General features: G+C 44.1%; 1 protein-coding gene across 2 annotated transcripts in view; it reads right to left on the minus strand.

Moving 5' to 3' along the window:
• Window positions 1-16,471, minus strand: part of tln2b (talin 2b) — an 87,222-nt gene that overhangs the window by 41,781 nt on the left and 28,970 nt on the right. For both annotated transcript variants that reach the window (XM_047034124.1, XM_047034125.1), the window contains exons 2-9: window positions 8,893-9,066; window positions 8,670-8,767; window positions 8,313-8,442; window positions 7,602-7,754; window positions 7,107-7,249; window positions 940-1,067; window positions 571-634; window positions 274-378 (exon numbers count right to left, since the gene is read on the minus strand). In XM_047034124.1, the coding sequence (XP_046890080.1) occupies window positions 274-378; window positions 571-634; window positions 940-1,067; window positions 7,107-7,249; window positions 7,602-7,754; window positions 8,313-8,442; window positions 8,670-8,767; window positions 8,893-9,028 (957 nt within the window). In that variant the 5' untranslated portion in view covers window positions 9,029-9,066. The remainder of the gene's footprint in view (window positions 1-273; window positions 379-570; window positions 635-939; window positions 1,068-7,106; window positions 7,250-7,601; window positions 7,755-8,312; window positions 8,443-8,669; window positions 8,768-8,892; window positions 9,067-16,471) is intronic.

Below are 16,471 nucleotides of genomic sequence, written 5' to 3' on the forward strand. Positions count from 1 at the left end.
ACGTGTTTTGGGATGAAATCGCTGTGTGAGAGAGTGCTAGGTAGTCAATAATTCAACATAATTCAATTTTCAAAATCCTAAAATCTATTGCTCTGTTTTTCTCGTTCTCTGTCTCTCGCATTTCTCTCACTCTTTCCTCTCTCTCGTCATTTCTCTCTTGGTGTTCTCCCAGTCAGCTTTCTTTTATTGGGGTTAACGTTCCATTTACGGTCTCTTAAGGGCATTGTACATAACTCTGTGATAGAATAACACCTTTCCACTATCACAGCTTACCTTCACAAGGAAGAAGGACACCCCATATGTTTGCAGGGACCTTGCAAGCTTCACATACTTCACTTTAGCCTCAATCTCTGCCATTTCACCACAGCTCTTGTGATCCTAAAAACAAAAACATGAAAAGGATCAGTGCTGTTCTATCACTATATTTTGGGGTTTTTCAAAGGCTGTTTTTAGGGACTTTCTGCTTTCTGTGCAACAGGAAATATGGCTAGTGTATTGTTCACCTACTGTAGTGAAAATTATCTTTTTAATTACAACATACTGGACATAACTAGAATGAACTGGACATACCTGGAATATTTTCTTCTCTGACCCTCTCTGCTTGATATACTCTTTGGGTAGAAACTCTTTCAGGCTGTGGACATGAAACACATTCAACAGCTTTACACTAATGATGCACCCCCTTACATTAGCAGACTTAGGAAGAAAAGTAAATTTTTGACCCACCACCAACACAGTTGACAGGGGTGTTGAGATCTTACATAACTTTTTGAGTATCCCACTCTTAGAAACATTGCAAAAGATCATCCCCAAATAGATAAACACAAGATGGGTGGATGAATACTGGAATTGTAATGTACCGATGGAAGTCGATAGCATTACTTTATCCTGCAGCTATCTGACAAAGCATTGCTGCAGCTATCCGACAAAGCAGCTTACTCCAGGAATCCAGGCTTGTGTTTATGTTCCACGTGGGGTCCAAACTGGATCTGTGCCTGGATTCCTGCGAACTCACAGGCTTTATCAAAAGAGACAGGATGGGAGCCATTCAGTATGTCATCTCTGGCCTACGGGAGAAAGAAACATAGGGAGGGGAGAGAGAGAGAGGAACAGAGAGAAAGAGAGAGCAAGAAAGAGAAAGAGGAGAGAGAATATGTGTGAGAATCATATTCAGACAACCCACCGCTACATTCAGTGTTTTGAAGGATGCTCTAGAGACCAGTGCTTGCCAAGAGAATAAGTGTAATCGATGCACAGAAATATCTAACATACTTTTACGAGGATTAGCCAAAAGACTTGTTCATGTCGTTTAAAGAGTATCTCTACCATTTCAATTGAACTGTCTGTATAATTTACGAGCAATCCATCGCATAAAAGGGATGGAAGACAGTGAAGAGTGAGCCAGGCTCTCAAAACAGAGCATAACCAGTTTAAGATGATCCACAATGTGTCATTAATGAGCTATTTAGAACAGCTTTGTTTGAATGAGTCTTTATGAGGCGTCACTCATCGGCGATGCTTCTCAGACCACAACTAGACATCTGTTGAATTTCAGCATCTCTTCAATCAAAGTCCTGCCGATAGGTTCCACAAACGTTTAGGTACAGTAGCTCTGAGTGGAAAAAAGACAGCTTCCAAATGGCAGTCTACGTCTGTTGTTTTCTCCTGGGACCAGTTTGTTACGTCTCTCTCTCTCTCTCTCTCTCTCGCTCTCTCTCTCACCTCCTCTCGCTCTAGTCCTCTGCTGCGAGATTAATGGCTCCCAGTACAGAGGCCTGACAGTGAGAAAGCCTCCATCAGAGCATTTCCTCTTTTTCAACACAGACTCAGCCCACCTCGTTTAATATGCCCCATTACATCATCAGCCGGCCAAACAGGACTTTCGACTGAAACTTCTGCAACCCTCTCCTCCTCTCAGAACCACACCCTTTCAGTGTGCTGCAGTGCGTAGTTGGTTGGATAACTCATGTTTACTTATATCCACAAAGATCCCTTTCCCCCCGTGAAACAAGGTTGTTTTGTGAGGATGCCTTATGAAAGTCTGTCAACACCAGCAGCAGGACTTCAGAGGAGGGATAGAGGCCAGGACAGTTCACAGGGCCTGACACAGCCAGGGGCTACAGTCCACCAGCCCTGTCAGTCAATCCGGGGTTGTCTGACCAGACCCACTAACCAGAGTTCACTATAGCCACAAAGTCACACAATAAACGCTGACAGTAGCCGTTCAATCCAACGCATACAACAATCGATCAGTCGACTCATCAATCAATTGACAGGCAAATCAATAATTAAGACCCCTGTTTATAGTGCAGAACACAGTCTTTGTGAACAGAGATATGTACTGTACAGGCAACTAGCTGTGTGAGATGTGACACATAGAAGTCAGGAAGGGGCCCCATCTTGCAGCGCAATTAACTTTGTCAACGATGCAAGTATCATTCTTAGTTTGCACTCGACGCAAAGCGTACTTTACCCTCCACAGACGCACGTTGGTAAATTAGGGAATGACTGCGCTCCCGGGGGCGGTTCAGCGAAAAAGGAGGCGTGTTCCGGCGCTAACGTTCCCCAGTGCTATTTTGCAGTTTCAGAAAAACAATTCTGCCACTGACCACACTGGAAAAAAAAAACGGTGTAAAAAAACAGGAACAATCTGGCAGTTGGGACGCCAGATTACACCCATTTAATTACGGTAAAAAAAAGTTCATTAACATTAATTAACCGATAAAAATAATTGTAATTTTCCAGTACCAAATGTACGAGATATATCTGTAATATTACATTACAGGCTGTTCTTTGCGGGGAAATATGACTTTTAACTTCTCTGTCACAAACTACTTTTTCAATAACTATAAATATTCAATTAAGCCCAAATAGGTTATTCTGTTTAAACATGTTCATTCAAAACAACTTGTGTGCACAACACACGGCATGCACATACTATAATCAGTATCCAGATACTGTCGGCGCTTCAGATTATACCTTTAACGCCGGCTAGCTGTACAAACTGGACAGGATTGAAGCTCATCGCATATTTAATTTGAAAGACAGGTTGGATTGCGATCTAACTGGACAACATTCACACTCAGGGTGAACACTTAATGTATCCAAACTACAGACCATCACATTACACATATCAAAACCGAACGAACACAACAACAAAACTCCAAACAATGCTTATCTAACTAAGCTTAAACCTTGAACTCTGTAGCTTTTCAGCTTGCCGCGGGGCTTTCTGGGTAACAGCAGCGTTGCCGCTACACAACTATCTATTCCAGAGGTCTTCAACCCTGGTCCTCAGGGACCCCCTTTCATGCACGTTTTAGATGTTTCCCTGCTCCAACACACCTGATTCAAATTAATTGTCGTTAACAGGCTCCTGATTAACTAGTTAACGACCAATTGATTTGAATTTTATTAATCAACTTTCCTTCGTCCTAATCTGGCGTCTTTACATTCATTCATTCTTTTATCAAAAGCGACTTCCAAGAGAGAGCTTCACTAAAAGTCCATTGGTCAATGATCATTAACAACGAGATAGCCCCAAAAAGGCTTTTGCAGGCTTTTGTAGTCTTTGATTTTGACTGGTGCATGCTGGGATTGCATGACGTCAACTACCCAAGTTCAGTTCACAATTCAAGGTTCCTATGTCTAAACCAAAAATTATTACAGAAAAAACACGTATAATGTACAGAAAAAGTGGGGTATTTTAACTTTTTTTACAGTGCGAAAAACGTACAGTCAATGGCGCGTTATTCAGATGCTATTTTAAGGGCGCAAGCTTGGTCCGTGCACACTGCTGGCGAGGCCAGGGTCTTCTTTCTGAGGAGGTATGTTACATTGTTGTGATTTCATGTGAAATCGCTATGTAGGCCTAAGTGAACTTGATTTGTAATAATTGTGGCAATTTCCTCCCACGACTGTTTAACCAATGCTAATTTGGGTGGGTTTCTTCTCCCATCTCCATCAGAATCAGAATTCGGTTTATTCGCCATGTAGCCTATGTTACACAAACACAGAATTTACTGTGGCAGGAAGGTGCAAACAATAAACATATACAAGTCTTAAATTAAGTAAACTAATTCTAAGAACTAAACAGTTTAAAAATATACAAATTTAAAAAATAAAATATATATCAAAATAAGAATAAGAACGTGAGCGAGCAGCATGAGCGGGAAATTTAGTGTGTGTGTGTGTTATGTGGGGATCGCTGGTCCGAAATTTATTTTGTGCTATTACATGTTTATAATTGCTACGATGAACAGCCTTAAATAAGCACGCTATGGCTGGACTCTCATCGACCATGTTATTGTTGTCTTGTATTTTTAGTTGTGGCCAACTGTGGGTAACCTAGCCTATTTCAATTATGTTATTATGTTGGAAGAGGGCCTGCGCTGTGTTCTTTAGTTGGCAGTTGCCTAACACCAGACAAGGAAAGCGACTGAGGACTACCCAACTCACTTTCTTTTCAATAAATTAACTGGATGTAATATTGTAAAATATAAATAAATATATGTTATTGTCATACAAGTTCTGAGACCACAAAATGCAGATCTATAGCCGGGACTCGAACCCGAACTGACAGAGACTACAGTAATTTAACACGCCTGGGACTGTACCTCTGTTATGATGTACATGTTAATGTCCGAAGTTGCTATTACATCCAATCTTACAAGTATTTTCAGTTTCATCCAGTTGAAAGGATAAATGAAAATATAGTGAGTTGGATGATCCTCAGTCGCTTTCCTTGTCTGGTGTTGGGCTATGGCCAACTAAAGAGCACAACAGGCCATATCTTATATCGTAATAATAACAACATATAACCTATTTAGGCTAGATTACCTGCAGTTGGCCACAACTAAAAAAATTGTGCAGCAATAATAGCATGGTGGATGTGAGTCCGGCCATTGATTGTTTGTTTAAGCCTGTTAGCGACTGGAAATCAATAGCACAAAACACATTTCGATACAACAATCCCTTGATGGAGTCTAAGCGGGAAGGTGTGCCCATGTGTTACTGTGCTGCGCTGAAACATAGTATGCATAGCACAAATAACACCTGGCTGTATGCACACCAAGATATCTATCAAACAGTTAGACGTAGTGCTCGTGTGGCGTAGGTGTTAGGTGTAGTGTACACTACATGCATGCACTGTGCACGCGTCTTCTAAATAAGTGTGCACATCACCAGCGAGACAACTATGTGACGTGTGTAACGCCTATGTGTCCGTTGTAAGTGTATGTAAATTGCTCGCATGGGTTCAGAGGTTTGATGTCATTGCGCAGGCATATAAAGGGGCTAGTGAGTCCTTTTGCATATAAACCAAGGCACGAAATACCCCCCTTAGTGTGTGTGTGTGTGTGTGTGTATGTGTGTGTGTGTGCGTTAAGAGTGGGGGATGAGCTCATGCAAGCTGCACATCATTAATAAACATTGGAGCTAATCACTGGGGTGCAGTCGCTACAGAATGCCAGAGATGATATCATATTTCACACTCACAGTTTTAACTTACTAACTCCAATAGTGAGGGACAACTAGTGATCAAAGGGAACTGCTTAGTAGAGTGTGTCCTCAAAGAAAGGAAGATATTAATGTGTGTGTGTGTGGTATATGCGCATCTGGTGACGCACTTGAGGGCAGCACTACATGGATGTCAGGGGGTGAGAGTGGGGCCTGGGGTACGTTCCGGCCACAGAAAGCCCCCTCTCTTTAGCTCTGGCAGCTCTGAGCCCCGCTGACGAATGTGAGTCACTGGAATCAGAGCGACCGTCATGAGGGGACACTGTGTCTGTGATTTGCTTGTGTGACATTCATGTCCGTGCGAGCGTGAGAGAGGAGGACAGGGGGCGATAGAGGGGGATGGGCATATGGAGGGCTGGAAGGGAATGAGAAGAGCAAACAGGAGGAGGGAGCACACGTTTTTTGCAAAAGGAGATATGGGTTAGAGGACGGAACATGGTAGAGGCTTGCGGTGTGTGCATTGTGTGCCAGGGCATGAGAAGGATATGAAAGAGTAGGACCGACAAGGGGGAGCAGGCAGTGGAGGGAGGGAAGAGAGTTAACCTAGCGTGTATCTATGGGTGCATAAACAGCTCCAGTAGAAAGTGTGTTAACTGAAGATGCATTTATGCTAGTATTGAGTATATGTTTCATTGTGAGAGTGCACATTCTCTCGCAGTGTTTTTGGGAGTGTGAGTATGTGAGAATGTCTCACTCTCTTTCTGTGAAGGTCTCTCTCTCTCGCTCTCTTTGAGTGTGTGATCTGTGTATGTGTGTCTGTGCCTTTGCGCCTTTGTGTTTTTGTCAGTGTGTGTGTCTCTTTTTGTTTATGGGAGTACAGTATGTGTGAAGTGTCTGCTTGCTCCTGTGAGCCTAGGTGTCAGTACGGAGCTTGCCCCCAGCTCCAGCCTGGAGAAGGTAATTTGGATGCACTGGGGCATGCAGTGAGCAAAGCCTGCCTGGTGTATAGTAGGCTCAGCTGACCCCCCCAGGGACACCCAATGTCAGCAGCCCTCCACACACAAACGCACACACACGTACACACACACACACACTGTACAAAACACACAAACCAGGCACAACCAGCATGGCCACAGACACACATACCAAGCAAAAACAATGAAACAGCACAGGGCACCCGCACAGTCAGACAGATTGTCTCCCTACTTATCAATCTGTCTTTCTGTTTGTCTGTCTCTCTGTCCGTCCATCCATCCGTCCGTCTGTCTGCCCATCTGCCAGCCAGTTTTGGCATTCAGTGACTGGCTAACACTCAACCCTTTACTGTGAGTAATGCATGTGCAGTAACTTCTCTATGTGGTGTGGCACTTCCAATTTTAGAACAATAGATATTAGACCCCACCATGAACTACTCAACATTCAACACACTTGACTAATACAAAGGAAAGGACTCTCACAGACCAAATACACCATTACAGTAAATGTGATACAAGGTACAGTCGTTCTAAAGGACATACTCTTCAGAAGAAAGACAGGTACTAGCACTGAATACACTGTAATCATCACAGCTCTCTAATTTACATCTTTTTGAGACCTACAGTGACAAAACAAATCTCTATACTTTGCATGTATCTGTGTTTCTGGCTGACCTGAACATAGAGCAGGTTGAGCTGGACAGGGTCTCGTGAATCCACGTTCTGGTCGGAATAGAAGAACTTGCGTCTGAGGAGCAGTGTCTCGCTCTCCTCCACGCCCTGCTCCCGAAAAGTCCTACTGTGATCCAGCCAGTTCACTGTCATAGTAAAACACATACACACACGTTTTTACATATACAATTAAACACAGCACGATAGACTTTTACAGCTGGGGTGGCGGTGCTGATGATAAAACGCAAGACAGACATCGCAACTGTGTGACCGATGATTGATTGAGTGGCATATAGAAGATGAAGGGAGCAATGGGAATACTTGAGCTATGAGGTACTGTATGTATTGAAGTGCTGAACAGCTATAATGTTTTTCTTCTTTAATTGCATGCCCTAAAGGTAAGATAAAAATGTTTGTTTCGTAAAACTTCGACGAAGAACCACTGTGTTTGTCACGGTAGGTGTCCTCATATGTCCCTGTCCTCCTCCCTGGACTTACAGTCGTCGTCTGTGTGGAGCTTGGCTTTGAGCTTCTCCATCTTCCTTTCGTCTCTCAGCAGGGTCCTGTCCTTCTTCAGGGTGCCCATCCCGTCCTCCTTCCTCTCCTCCACCTGCTCCTGGATCAGCGAGTACTCCTCATAGTTGGTGATCCCTAGGAAGGAGAAGCGAGCAGGGAACACTCGGATGGGTGGAGGACATCAAAAGGAAGTTTGAGCACTCTTTTTCTATCCCTCTCTCTGTGTATTTCTATACTTTTTCTGCCCAGATACACCAGCACAGCCTAGCTGGCAGGCTGCCAGGAAACTACAGCGAAAGCTGAAGTGAGGAGGAGAGGAGAGGTCAAGCAGAAAGGGCCTTAACAAACCAATGCCAAATGAAGAGATCCGTCCCACACACATCCCTTTTCTCCTCCCCCAATGGAGCTTTGGTGCAGGGCTGAGCATTATTGAAATGTAGGTAACAGGTCTAGGACAGGAGAGGACTAGCCCTGATTTACCCGCTCTATACATACAATTAAATATCCTGCTCAAGCTAATTATATGCACTGAGTACACAATAAGAGATCGCATAACAGGGCCCCACACTCTGTCGCTATATGAAATGAAGTGCACATGCCTGGTCCTGTAACAGTGGCTAAAAATAGCATTGTTTATAAATAATTCAAGGCGAGTAGATGGGTGGACTAGTTCCAGTTAGCTCAGTCCCTTACCTATTCTACTGCATATAGTGACCAATAGCTCTCCCACTGTCTTCGAGTCGTCCACCATAATGGTTTTGATGGCCCCATCAAGCATCTTGATCTTCTGGGGCCTCTGCTTCTTCTTGTACTCCAAAACATCCTATCATGAAGAAAAAGAGAGATGAGAGGTGACACCTTGGAGAGAATTTGACTTGGATATGGAGGCTTGGAGAGGAATATGGCACACAAATATTATTGTAGGACAATGCTAAGACTGTAAATATCCCACTTTTGAACCGTTCAGTGGTGTTGAGAGGATAGAGAGGTCTGTAGTCTGACTGTCACAGGTCTGACTGTGCTCCAGCCTGGTGTCCAGTTGGTCCTTACCCCATTCCGCAGCATGTAATAATCCAGTGTCCTCCCAGATTCTAGCCAGATCCCCTTCCTGGGATCATCATCAGAGAGGAACAGGCCATAGTCGGACGCTGGAATACAGACAAGAGAAAAGAGAGAAAGAGGTTGAGAGAGTGAAGAGAGAGAGGATTGGTGACTGCCCATGTAGCTCACCTCTCATCTGAGCAAGCTCTCCCAGCTCTGAGTGTCTTCTTACCTTGTCCACTTTGCGCCTCAGGGACCCTCTCTCGAATGATTCTGCAGGCGTCGTAAACGGGCGTGGAGGGCTCAAACTGCATAGTCTTCACCACATTACACTGGCGCACACAGATCTTCAGTGACAGTGCAACCATCTTGACGAGTGGTGCATTGGCGTCACCAACCTTCACACCTACACAACACAAACATAAACATTGTGAACTAAACTGTGCCAACAATGCTTTGAGGTAGGACACATGAGGTAATACATTTCAATCGGGTATACAACACCAGTGTCGAAAGCAATGCATGTGTATTTGCTAGGATCTGCTAGGTCAGTCAGGAAATAATGGTGTAAGTTTTTTTATTTTTTATTTAGCAGACACTCTTATCCAGAGCGACTTACAGTAGGTACAGGGATATTCCCCCCGAGGCAGGGTGAAGTGCCTTGCCCAAGGACACAACGTCATTTGGCACAGCCGGAAATCGAACTGGCAACCTTCTGATTAATAACCCGATTCCCTAACCGCTCAGCCATCTGACCTCCCTGACGTTCTTCATAGACAAAAGCAAGGAACTTAGGAAGAATTATCCAGCATACAACCAGAATCACTGACAACACTCAAGCCCAACTCTCAGAGCTTTACAGTCACGCAGTCAAATGGAAGGATCCATCGCTAAGGACCCTTCACACCCCCTTCACCGACCCTTTCAGATAATCCCATCAGGCAGCTGTTTCAGAGCACCACTGGCCAGAAAAAAAACGTACAAAAACTCTTTCAGAGCAAAATCAATTTTAAACATATTTTTTAATGAAGCTTTGCACACCTGTTATTTATTTTAAGGACTTTTGTGTTTTAATGTACTGTAATTTTATGTGAGTCTTTCATGGGTTTCTCTTTTATGCTGTTAGTGAGCCCAGACACACAATCTAAGCCATTTTCCTATCATTATGTGATAACGTTTTGAATATGAATTTGAATCTGTATCAGTTACCACAGCGTGTCCCAGCTGTTTTGCTTTTGGAAAGTTAATGATAAGAGAAAGCTCGGCATGCTGTGCATAGCATGAGTTGAACCAAGGTGAGCGTTGCAACCTTTCAGGAGAAAGCAAACATTTCTCTCTCTAATCAGCTTAGAGGATGCTACACAAGCAAAGTACAGCGTTGTCATCAGGCAAATTATGGGGCGTTAGCTATGTCACATACTATCATCCCTTTGAGAATGTTCCGGCACAGTAATGTTCGTGGGACCAATGATAAACAAGTAAAGCTGTCTTGTCCTCTCATTAAAGTAGTCTTCCCAATGGTTCTCTCCAACTCCTCCTGCTCTCCCTTTTAAGGACGTTTCAAGTTTAAGTTGTAAATCCTATTTTCCCTCACCACTCAACCTCAAGAACTGTGGGTACATCAATGGATGGGGTATACATACGTTTCCAGGGCCATTATAAAGACACCCCAGTCCCTGTAAAGATACTTTTTTGTTCAACGTGTTTGTTTCACATCACCATATCCAACAATATTGTTGGGGTCTTGATGTACTGTGTAGCAGCGCTCAAAGACAGAGGGCCTCATGTACGTACATTTGCAAAAGTTATTAGCGCCATGGCCAACCCGCAGATTGCACACGCTGTGAAACTTCAGTTTACGTCGTATTTACGTCACTTGCAGGTCATCATCAGGTAATAACCTAACTCTGGCTGTTTATCAATCCACGTTTTTTTCCATTCTTGTGTTCATGCGAACTCATTTGACGTCATCTTTCATTGCCCAAGTACGGTTCCAATCCAAAGAACACAAGTCATCAAGAACGCCCAAAATACCCGGAAATGTTCCTGATCCGCCCCTTTTATCGAGGATGCATCGGATGGTGACTTGACCAGCGAGAACGCTTCCGATTTCCCAGAAGTCATTGCAAGATGTCCAGCGAGGCGGACAAACCTCACAACTGTAATTTTTTACTTTTCATATTTCAGCTAAACGGTACGTGTAAATCTAGCCTGACGTTGTCATACTCATAATTCTAGTCAGAATATGAGTCTGAAAACTCTCTGTTGGGCTGTGACTACGGAGCGTGTTTCAACCAAACTCGTAAAACAAATGCCTCTTCGCTCAATTGGATAGACCTACAACCAATCAGAGCAACGTAATATGTTGTTTGTTGAAAACGAATTCAACCCAAGCGCTCTTTCGTGACGTTGTTGATTACGTTACTGTTGATCATCTGTCCATCATCGTATAAAGCCCGCCCTGGCAATTTCATTGGTCCGTCCCGATTCTGGTTTTCTGTAGTTGTCCCCAATACGAGACCCTCCAGACCCAACTTCCCGACCAAATTTCTTTGTGGCGGGGAGAAGTTGGGCTGGCAGCCAGGCTAGTGTAAATCAAATTTGTAAATTTGCTCCGACTTGTCGATAACCTAGCTAGCATCTATGTGCAGTGCAGACACTAGTTAACATTAGGTACTGTAAGTTAGAAAGGGCTACAGAAAACGTAAAATTACAGGTAGTCGGACCATTTTTTAGCTTTGTTATCTAGTTTTTGTAGTTAGTCAGTGTTATCATAATACTGCGAGTCCAGGAAAACCCTAACCATCTCAATTCATTCTCCGTCCTTACGTCCTTGCAAGACCATTCTCGCAGGGACGCTTGCCAGAACGTTCTTCAAAAGAATGTACTTGCATTCTCAGCGTTCTTCGGATTGATAAAGAGCAGGTGACTTGGCCAGCGAGAACGCTTCTGATTTCCCAGAAGTCTTTGCGGACTTGCAAGACCATTCTCGCAAGGACGCTTGCAAGAACGTTCTTCAAAAGATTGTACTTGTTATTAGCGTTCTTCGGATTGATAAACAGCCTATGGGTAATCAGCGCCTTTCTCTATGCTTTCTCCGCCCACTTTACCGTACAGTCGGAGCATTTAAAAGCGCAATTGAATGGGCCTCCTTCTCTCTTTCTATCATGCATTAGCCACCAAAGTCAAAACAGCGATATGACTGTTTGAAATGATCCTGATGCCAACATTTGCAATGTAGCAAGGAGTTAACAACTGCTGGAATGGAATGTGAACGCTGAGTCGGAGATTAGATGTAATTCTTCCAGTATCTGTACTATTGCATGGCTGCTTAATCTCTAACGTGTAATGATTTCGTGTTCACTCAACTCAAAAAGTGTGATCCTTGTGGCAAAAATCCTTTGCCCCATGTCTTTGTCTTGTTCGGTTTACGGCTGCCATTTCACCAGGAGGCATACGCTCCTAGCCTGGCTGCCAGCCCAACTTCTCCCCGCCCAAAAAAAAATTTGGTCGGGAAATTGGGTCTGGAGGGTCTTGTATAGGGGTTATACGCAACATTCTTCCGGGTTCTACAAAACAGATGTAACTACTTCCGGCCGGCCGCTTTTGAGGTAAACACAGCGTGGTAAAGGCCACCTACTATAGCCGGTGTTTAAAGGAGCTACCCTTAATTACAATTTCCCATGTACACAGGATTGCCAAACGGACTTCCAGAGCCCCGAGTACCCTGGGGAGTAGCCTTTTTTGTTGTTGCTCACAGACGATTAAAACAGTCAAACGAAGACTGTACTGTAGAAGTCCAAGTGGACTCAAAGAATGCAGTGTTTGGCAATGAACTGCAACAACTACCAGTGTGACAGTATTTATTTACAGGTCAATTTTGTCGTAGCGTAATCTTATACACCTGCTAACTTTAACGTTTTATTTGGCCTAGTAGTAAGCTAGTACACGTAATTCCTTCTAGGAACGATAAGTCCTAGCTATAGAAACCAGAATAATGATATGGATATGACACTAAATTAAAATGAGCTTCTTAAATTAATTTGCTGAATTCATATATTTCATTGATAACTTAGCACTATTTGTGTAGCTATGTAGCCTACTGTAATGTTGTAGTTAATGTGTAGAGCTAGTGTTAGTGCTACCTCCTGGGAAACGGTCTAACGTTAGGCTATTATAACGTTATATGAACTCATCACTTTATTCCTGTCACACTTACCCCAATGTAGAGAGTAATACAACTTATAAAATCCTTGAACTTCCCTGTCAATATAAGTTATTTGGATCACCTAGCGCTGCAGATGTGTACAGAAGTGAGAAGCGGAAACGATTTGTTTTCCGGTTTGAACGCTGAGCGCTCCGCATAACCCCTATTGGGGACCAACTACAGAAAACCAGAACCTGGGCGAACAAATGAAATTGCCAGGGCGGGCTTTATACGATGATGGACAGATGATCAACAGTAACGTAATCACCCACGACACAAAAGAGCGCTTAAGTTGAATTCGTTTTGAACAAACATGGCTACCGCTGGAGATCTGGGATGTTATGATTCTGCCATCGAGTCTGTTTTAGAAGACATCGACAGCGCATTAATTTTGAAAGAGGAACAGAGACGCAATCAAGTCATTTGTCGATGGAAAATATGTTTTTGCCGTCCTTCCTACGGGATTCTGTAAAAGTTTAATTTATCAGCTGGCCCCGATGGTTGCGAAGAAGATGGGACACAATGAAAACCCAGTGGCCATTGTGGTTTCTCCTTTTCTTTTGTGGAGTTGTAATCCTAAACGGAGAACTTGTTCGTATATGCATTGCCCTTTATTGTTTCGCTCAAAAAGGTTGACCGTGTGAACAAGTACTCCCCCTACCCTTAAATTAATTTTACAACACCGGCAAAAATCGTTTGTATTCATTCTTCAAGCATACTTCAAGTCTGCTTGCAGTTTAGTCAGTAAAGATTTAGCTGCCTTTCAGTTTAGTTCTGTTGACAACAACTATGTGGCGCTTAAAATACGTCACATACTCTGTTGCTCTGATTGGTTGTAGATCTATCCAATTGAGCGAAGAGGCATTTGTTTTCCAGGCTCGTTTGAAACACGCCTCGTAGTCAAAGCCCAACAGAGAGTTCTCAGACTCATATTCTGACTAGAATTATGAGTATGACAACGTCAGGCTAATACGCTCCTGGTTTACACCTGCTTTTAACAGGCGGATAATTTTTTACGCAAAATAGAGGTGCGCTTTCATAGGCGGTTTTTGTACATACCGCCGAATACATAATTAGGCGCACTTTGCCCATCCCCTCCCATATCTTTGTGGGAAACTCCCACTTTCTCCTGACCCTCCCGTGAATGCATATGCATGACACGGAAAAGCGCAATTTGCCATTTTAAGTTCCCGCGACAGGCAGTCTGCGCTTTTACCATGCCAACATTTGGCATGTTAGTACATACCTCGCCATGTTAGTACATACGTCACCATGCTTTTACGCGCAAATTGCAAAACAAATACGCCTGAAGTGGGCGCAATAAGCGATTGTACATGAGGCCCCGAGTGTTTTCTCGCACGTGGAGATCACCCCATCTGTTTTCCCCTTGGGAGCCCCTCTCAAACACAAAGAAGGGGGAAATGTTCTCTAATTTGTCATTTAGCAGACGCTCTAATCCAGAGCGATTTACAGTAAGTACAGGCAAGACATTCCCCCGAGGCAAGTCGGGTGAAGTGCCTTGCCCAAGGACACTACGTCATTTGGCACAGCAGGGAATCGATCCGGCATCCTTCTGATTACTAGCCCGACTCCCTCACCGCTCAGCCATCTGACTCCCTCACATGTAGTTGTGAACGAGCTTCCCTTTGACAGCAGTATATCCGAGCTGTGCTGCTCCCCTTCTCTTGCAGCCCCCTAGGAGCCTTGCCTCCCCTGACACAGCCCCAGCACAAAGAGGCTGAGGTAATGGCCCTGTGGGGGCCCTCCTCAACAACCACGGCACCGGGCTCCAATCGTGCCATTGTGCACCAGATGTATAACATGCTCATTGGCTACTATCAGCCAGACAGGCCACACAAGGTCCAGCTGGCAGGCCGCACACATGCATGCACGCACAAGTACACAAACAAACACATACACCCACCCAACTGTTTGTCTGTGGGCAAAATCACACAGACAAGGACTGAGTGTGAAGGAAGAGCTGTGTCTAGGAGCTTTCTGAGTAAAGTTGGGCCCAAGAATGTGGATAACCAAAGCAGCAAACAGAGCCTTTTACCTCCGAGCAATTCAGCAAATCACTTGAGTGTCACAAGAGAATCACCACCGACTCTTCAAAGAGCACGCAGTGGAGGATCCGCAAGATGAAACCCAGAAGGATAATCATAACTTTTCAGCTTGCAGTAGCGTGAGAACAACCCATTTATCACTGGGCTCCTCTGGCATATTTTCAAATACAACTTGTTCCACATTAACTGGGTTTTCAAGTAGAAAAGGATCCATCTGTGGGCTGAAAGGAGCTACGCTTGTCCCAGGAAACACATTGACACACCAAGGCCATTTAGTGACATGAGCAGGGTTTATTTCACTGTATCTATAGCTGCACCTGCCTGCAAACCCCTAATAAAGTATTCCCTGCATCCCTAACTACACCATTACCAGGCCTGTCTTCCATCCATCCAGATGCAGAAGCAGAGCTAACGGCATTGGATTATATCTTGTGCACTACTCTAAACATTATAGATCTGAAAATTGGGCAGAGGACGTCTATGAGCAGCCAGTTTAAGCACAGACAATTGAATTGAGGCAGTGGCAGGAGCCATACAGATTCATCTCTGATGATTGTCTGTAATAAAAAAGCAGAGCATACAGCCCTGGGTGTGTGTGTGTGTGTGTGGGGGGGGGGGCACTATTGGTCAGCCTGGGGGGAGTCACTGGACCTGTCAGTGATTTTAGGAACAGAGTCTTGGGGAAGAACTTCTGCTGGTGAGTGTGCATCAGACTACGTAGCATGTTCCCAAGACACAGTTATGTCAAGCTACAGAGAGAATGAATTACTCTCACCACCCTCATCCCACTGCTGGAAATGTGGGATTATTTAGCCTTTAGGCTTTTTATACGAACAAAACCGGTATAACCACTTCCCACCGCCTGCAATATTTTCTCATGCTGTAACGATGTGAAGATACTGGCAGTGCAAAGCTGAACAGGACAGATCAGAGCAGAGCTAGGCTGGCCAGAGAAGAGTACAGCAGAGCAGAACCAGGCTGAACTGAGCTGAGTTGAGGAAAGCATAGCAGAGTACAGCAGAGCAAAACTAGGCAGGGCAAGGCTGAACAGAGAACGATAAAGTACAGCAGAGCAGAGCTAGGTTGAGCAGAGCAGAAATGAGCTAGGCTGTGCAGAAAAGGTCTAGAATAAATGTAGCTGCTGGAGGAGGAGGTCCTGATCTGCATGGGAACCTGTGAACTTGTCATCCAGCTGGGCTAAATAAACAACACCTTACAGCTGCTTGAAGGGCTGGTGGTGCAACGACGCAGTCAGGATGACTACTGTGGGTCCTCAAATCCTTATTTGAATGCATCCATTATCCACTGACATCACACTACATGCATAATTACATGTAGTTCACATATTGTATTTAGACATCGCTCAAAAGAAAAAACACACACAGAAGAAAAAAAATGAAAATACACAGCCTAGTCTTATCACAAGTCCAGTAAATATTCACCATGTGACCATATGAGGAACTTACAGAAGCCTGCTGACCTCTATAAGTAAACACTGTTTAATATCAGCCGTGTCTTATCTGAGATGTGCCGGTGAT

The sequence above is a fragment of the Hypomesus transpacificus genome, chromosome 14 (assembly GCF_021917145.1).
Source record: "Hypomesus transpacificus isolate Combined female chromosome 14, fHypTra1, whole genome shotgun sequence".
Lineage (NCBI taxonomy): Eukaryota > Metazoa > Chordata > Actinopteri > Osmeriformes > Osmeridae > Hypomesus > Hypomesus transpacificus.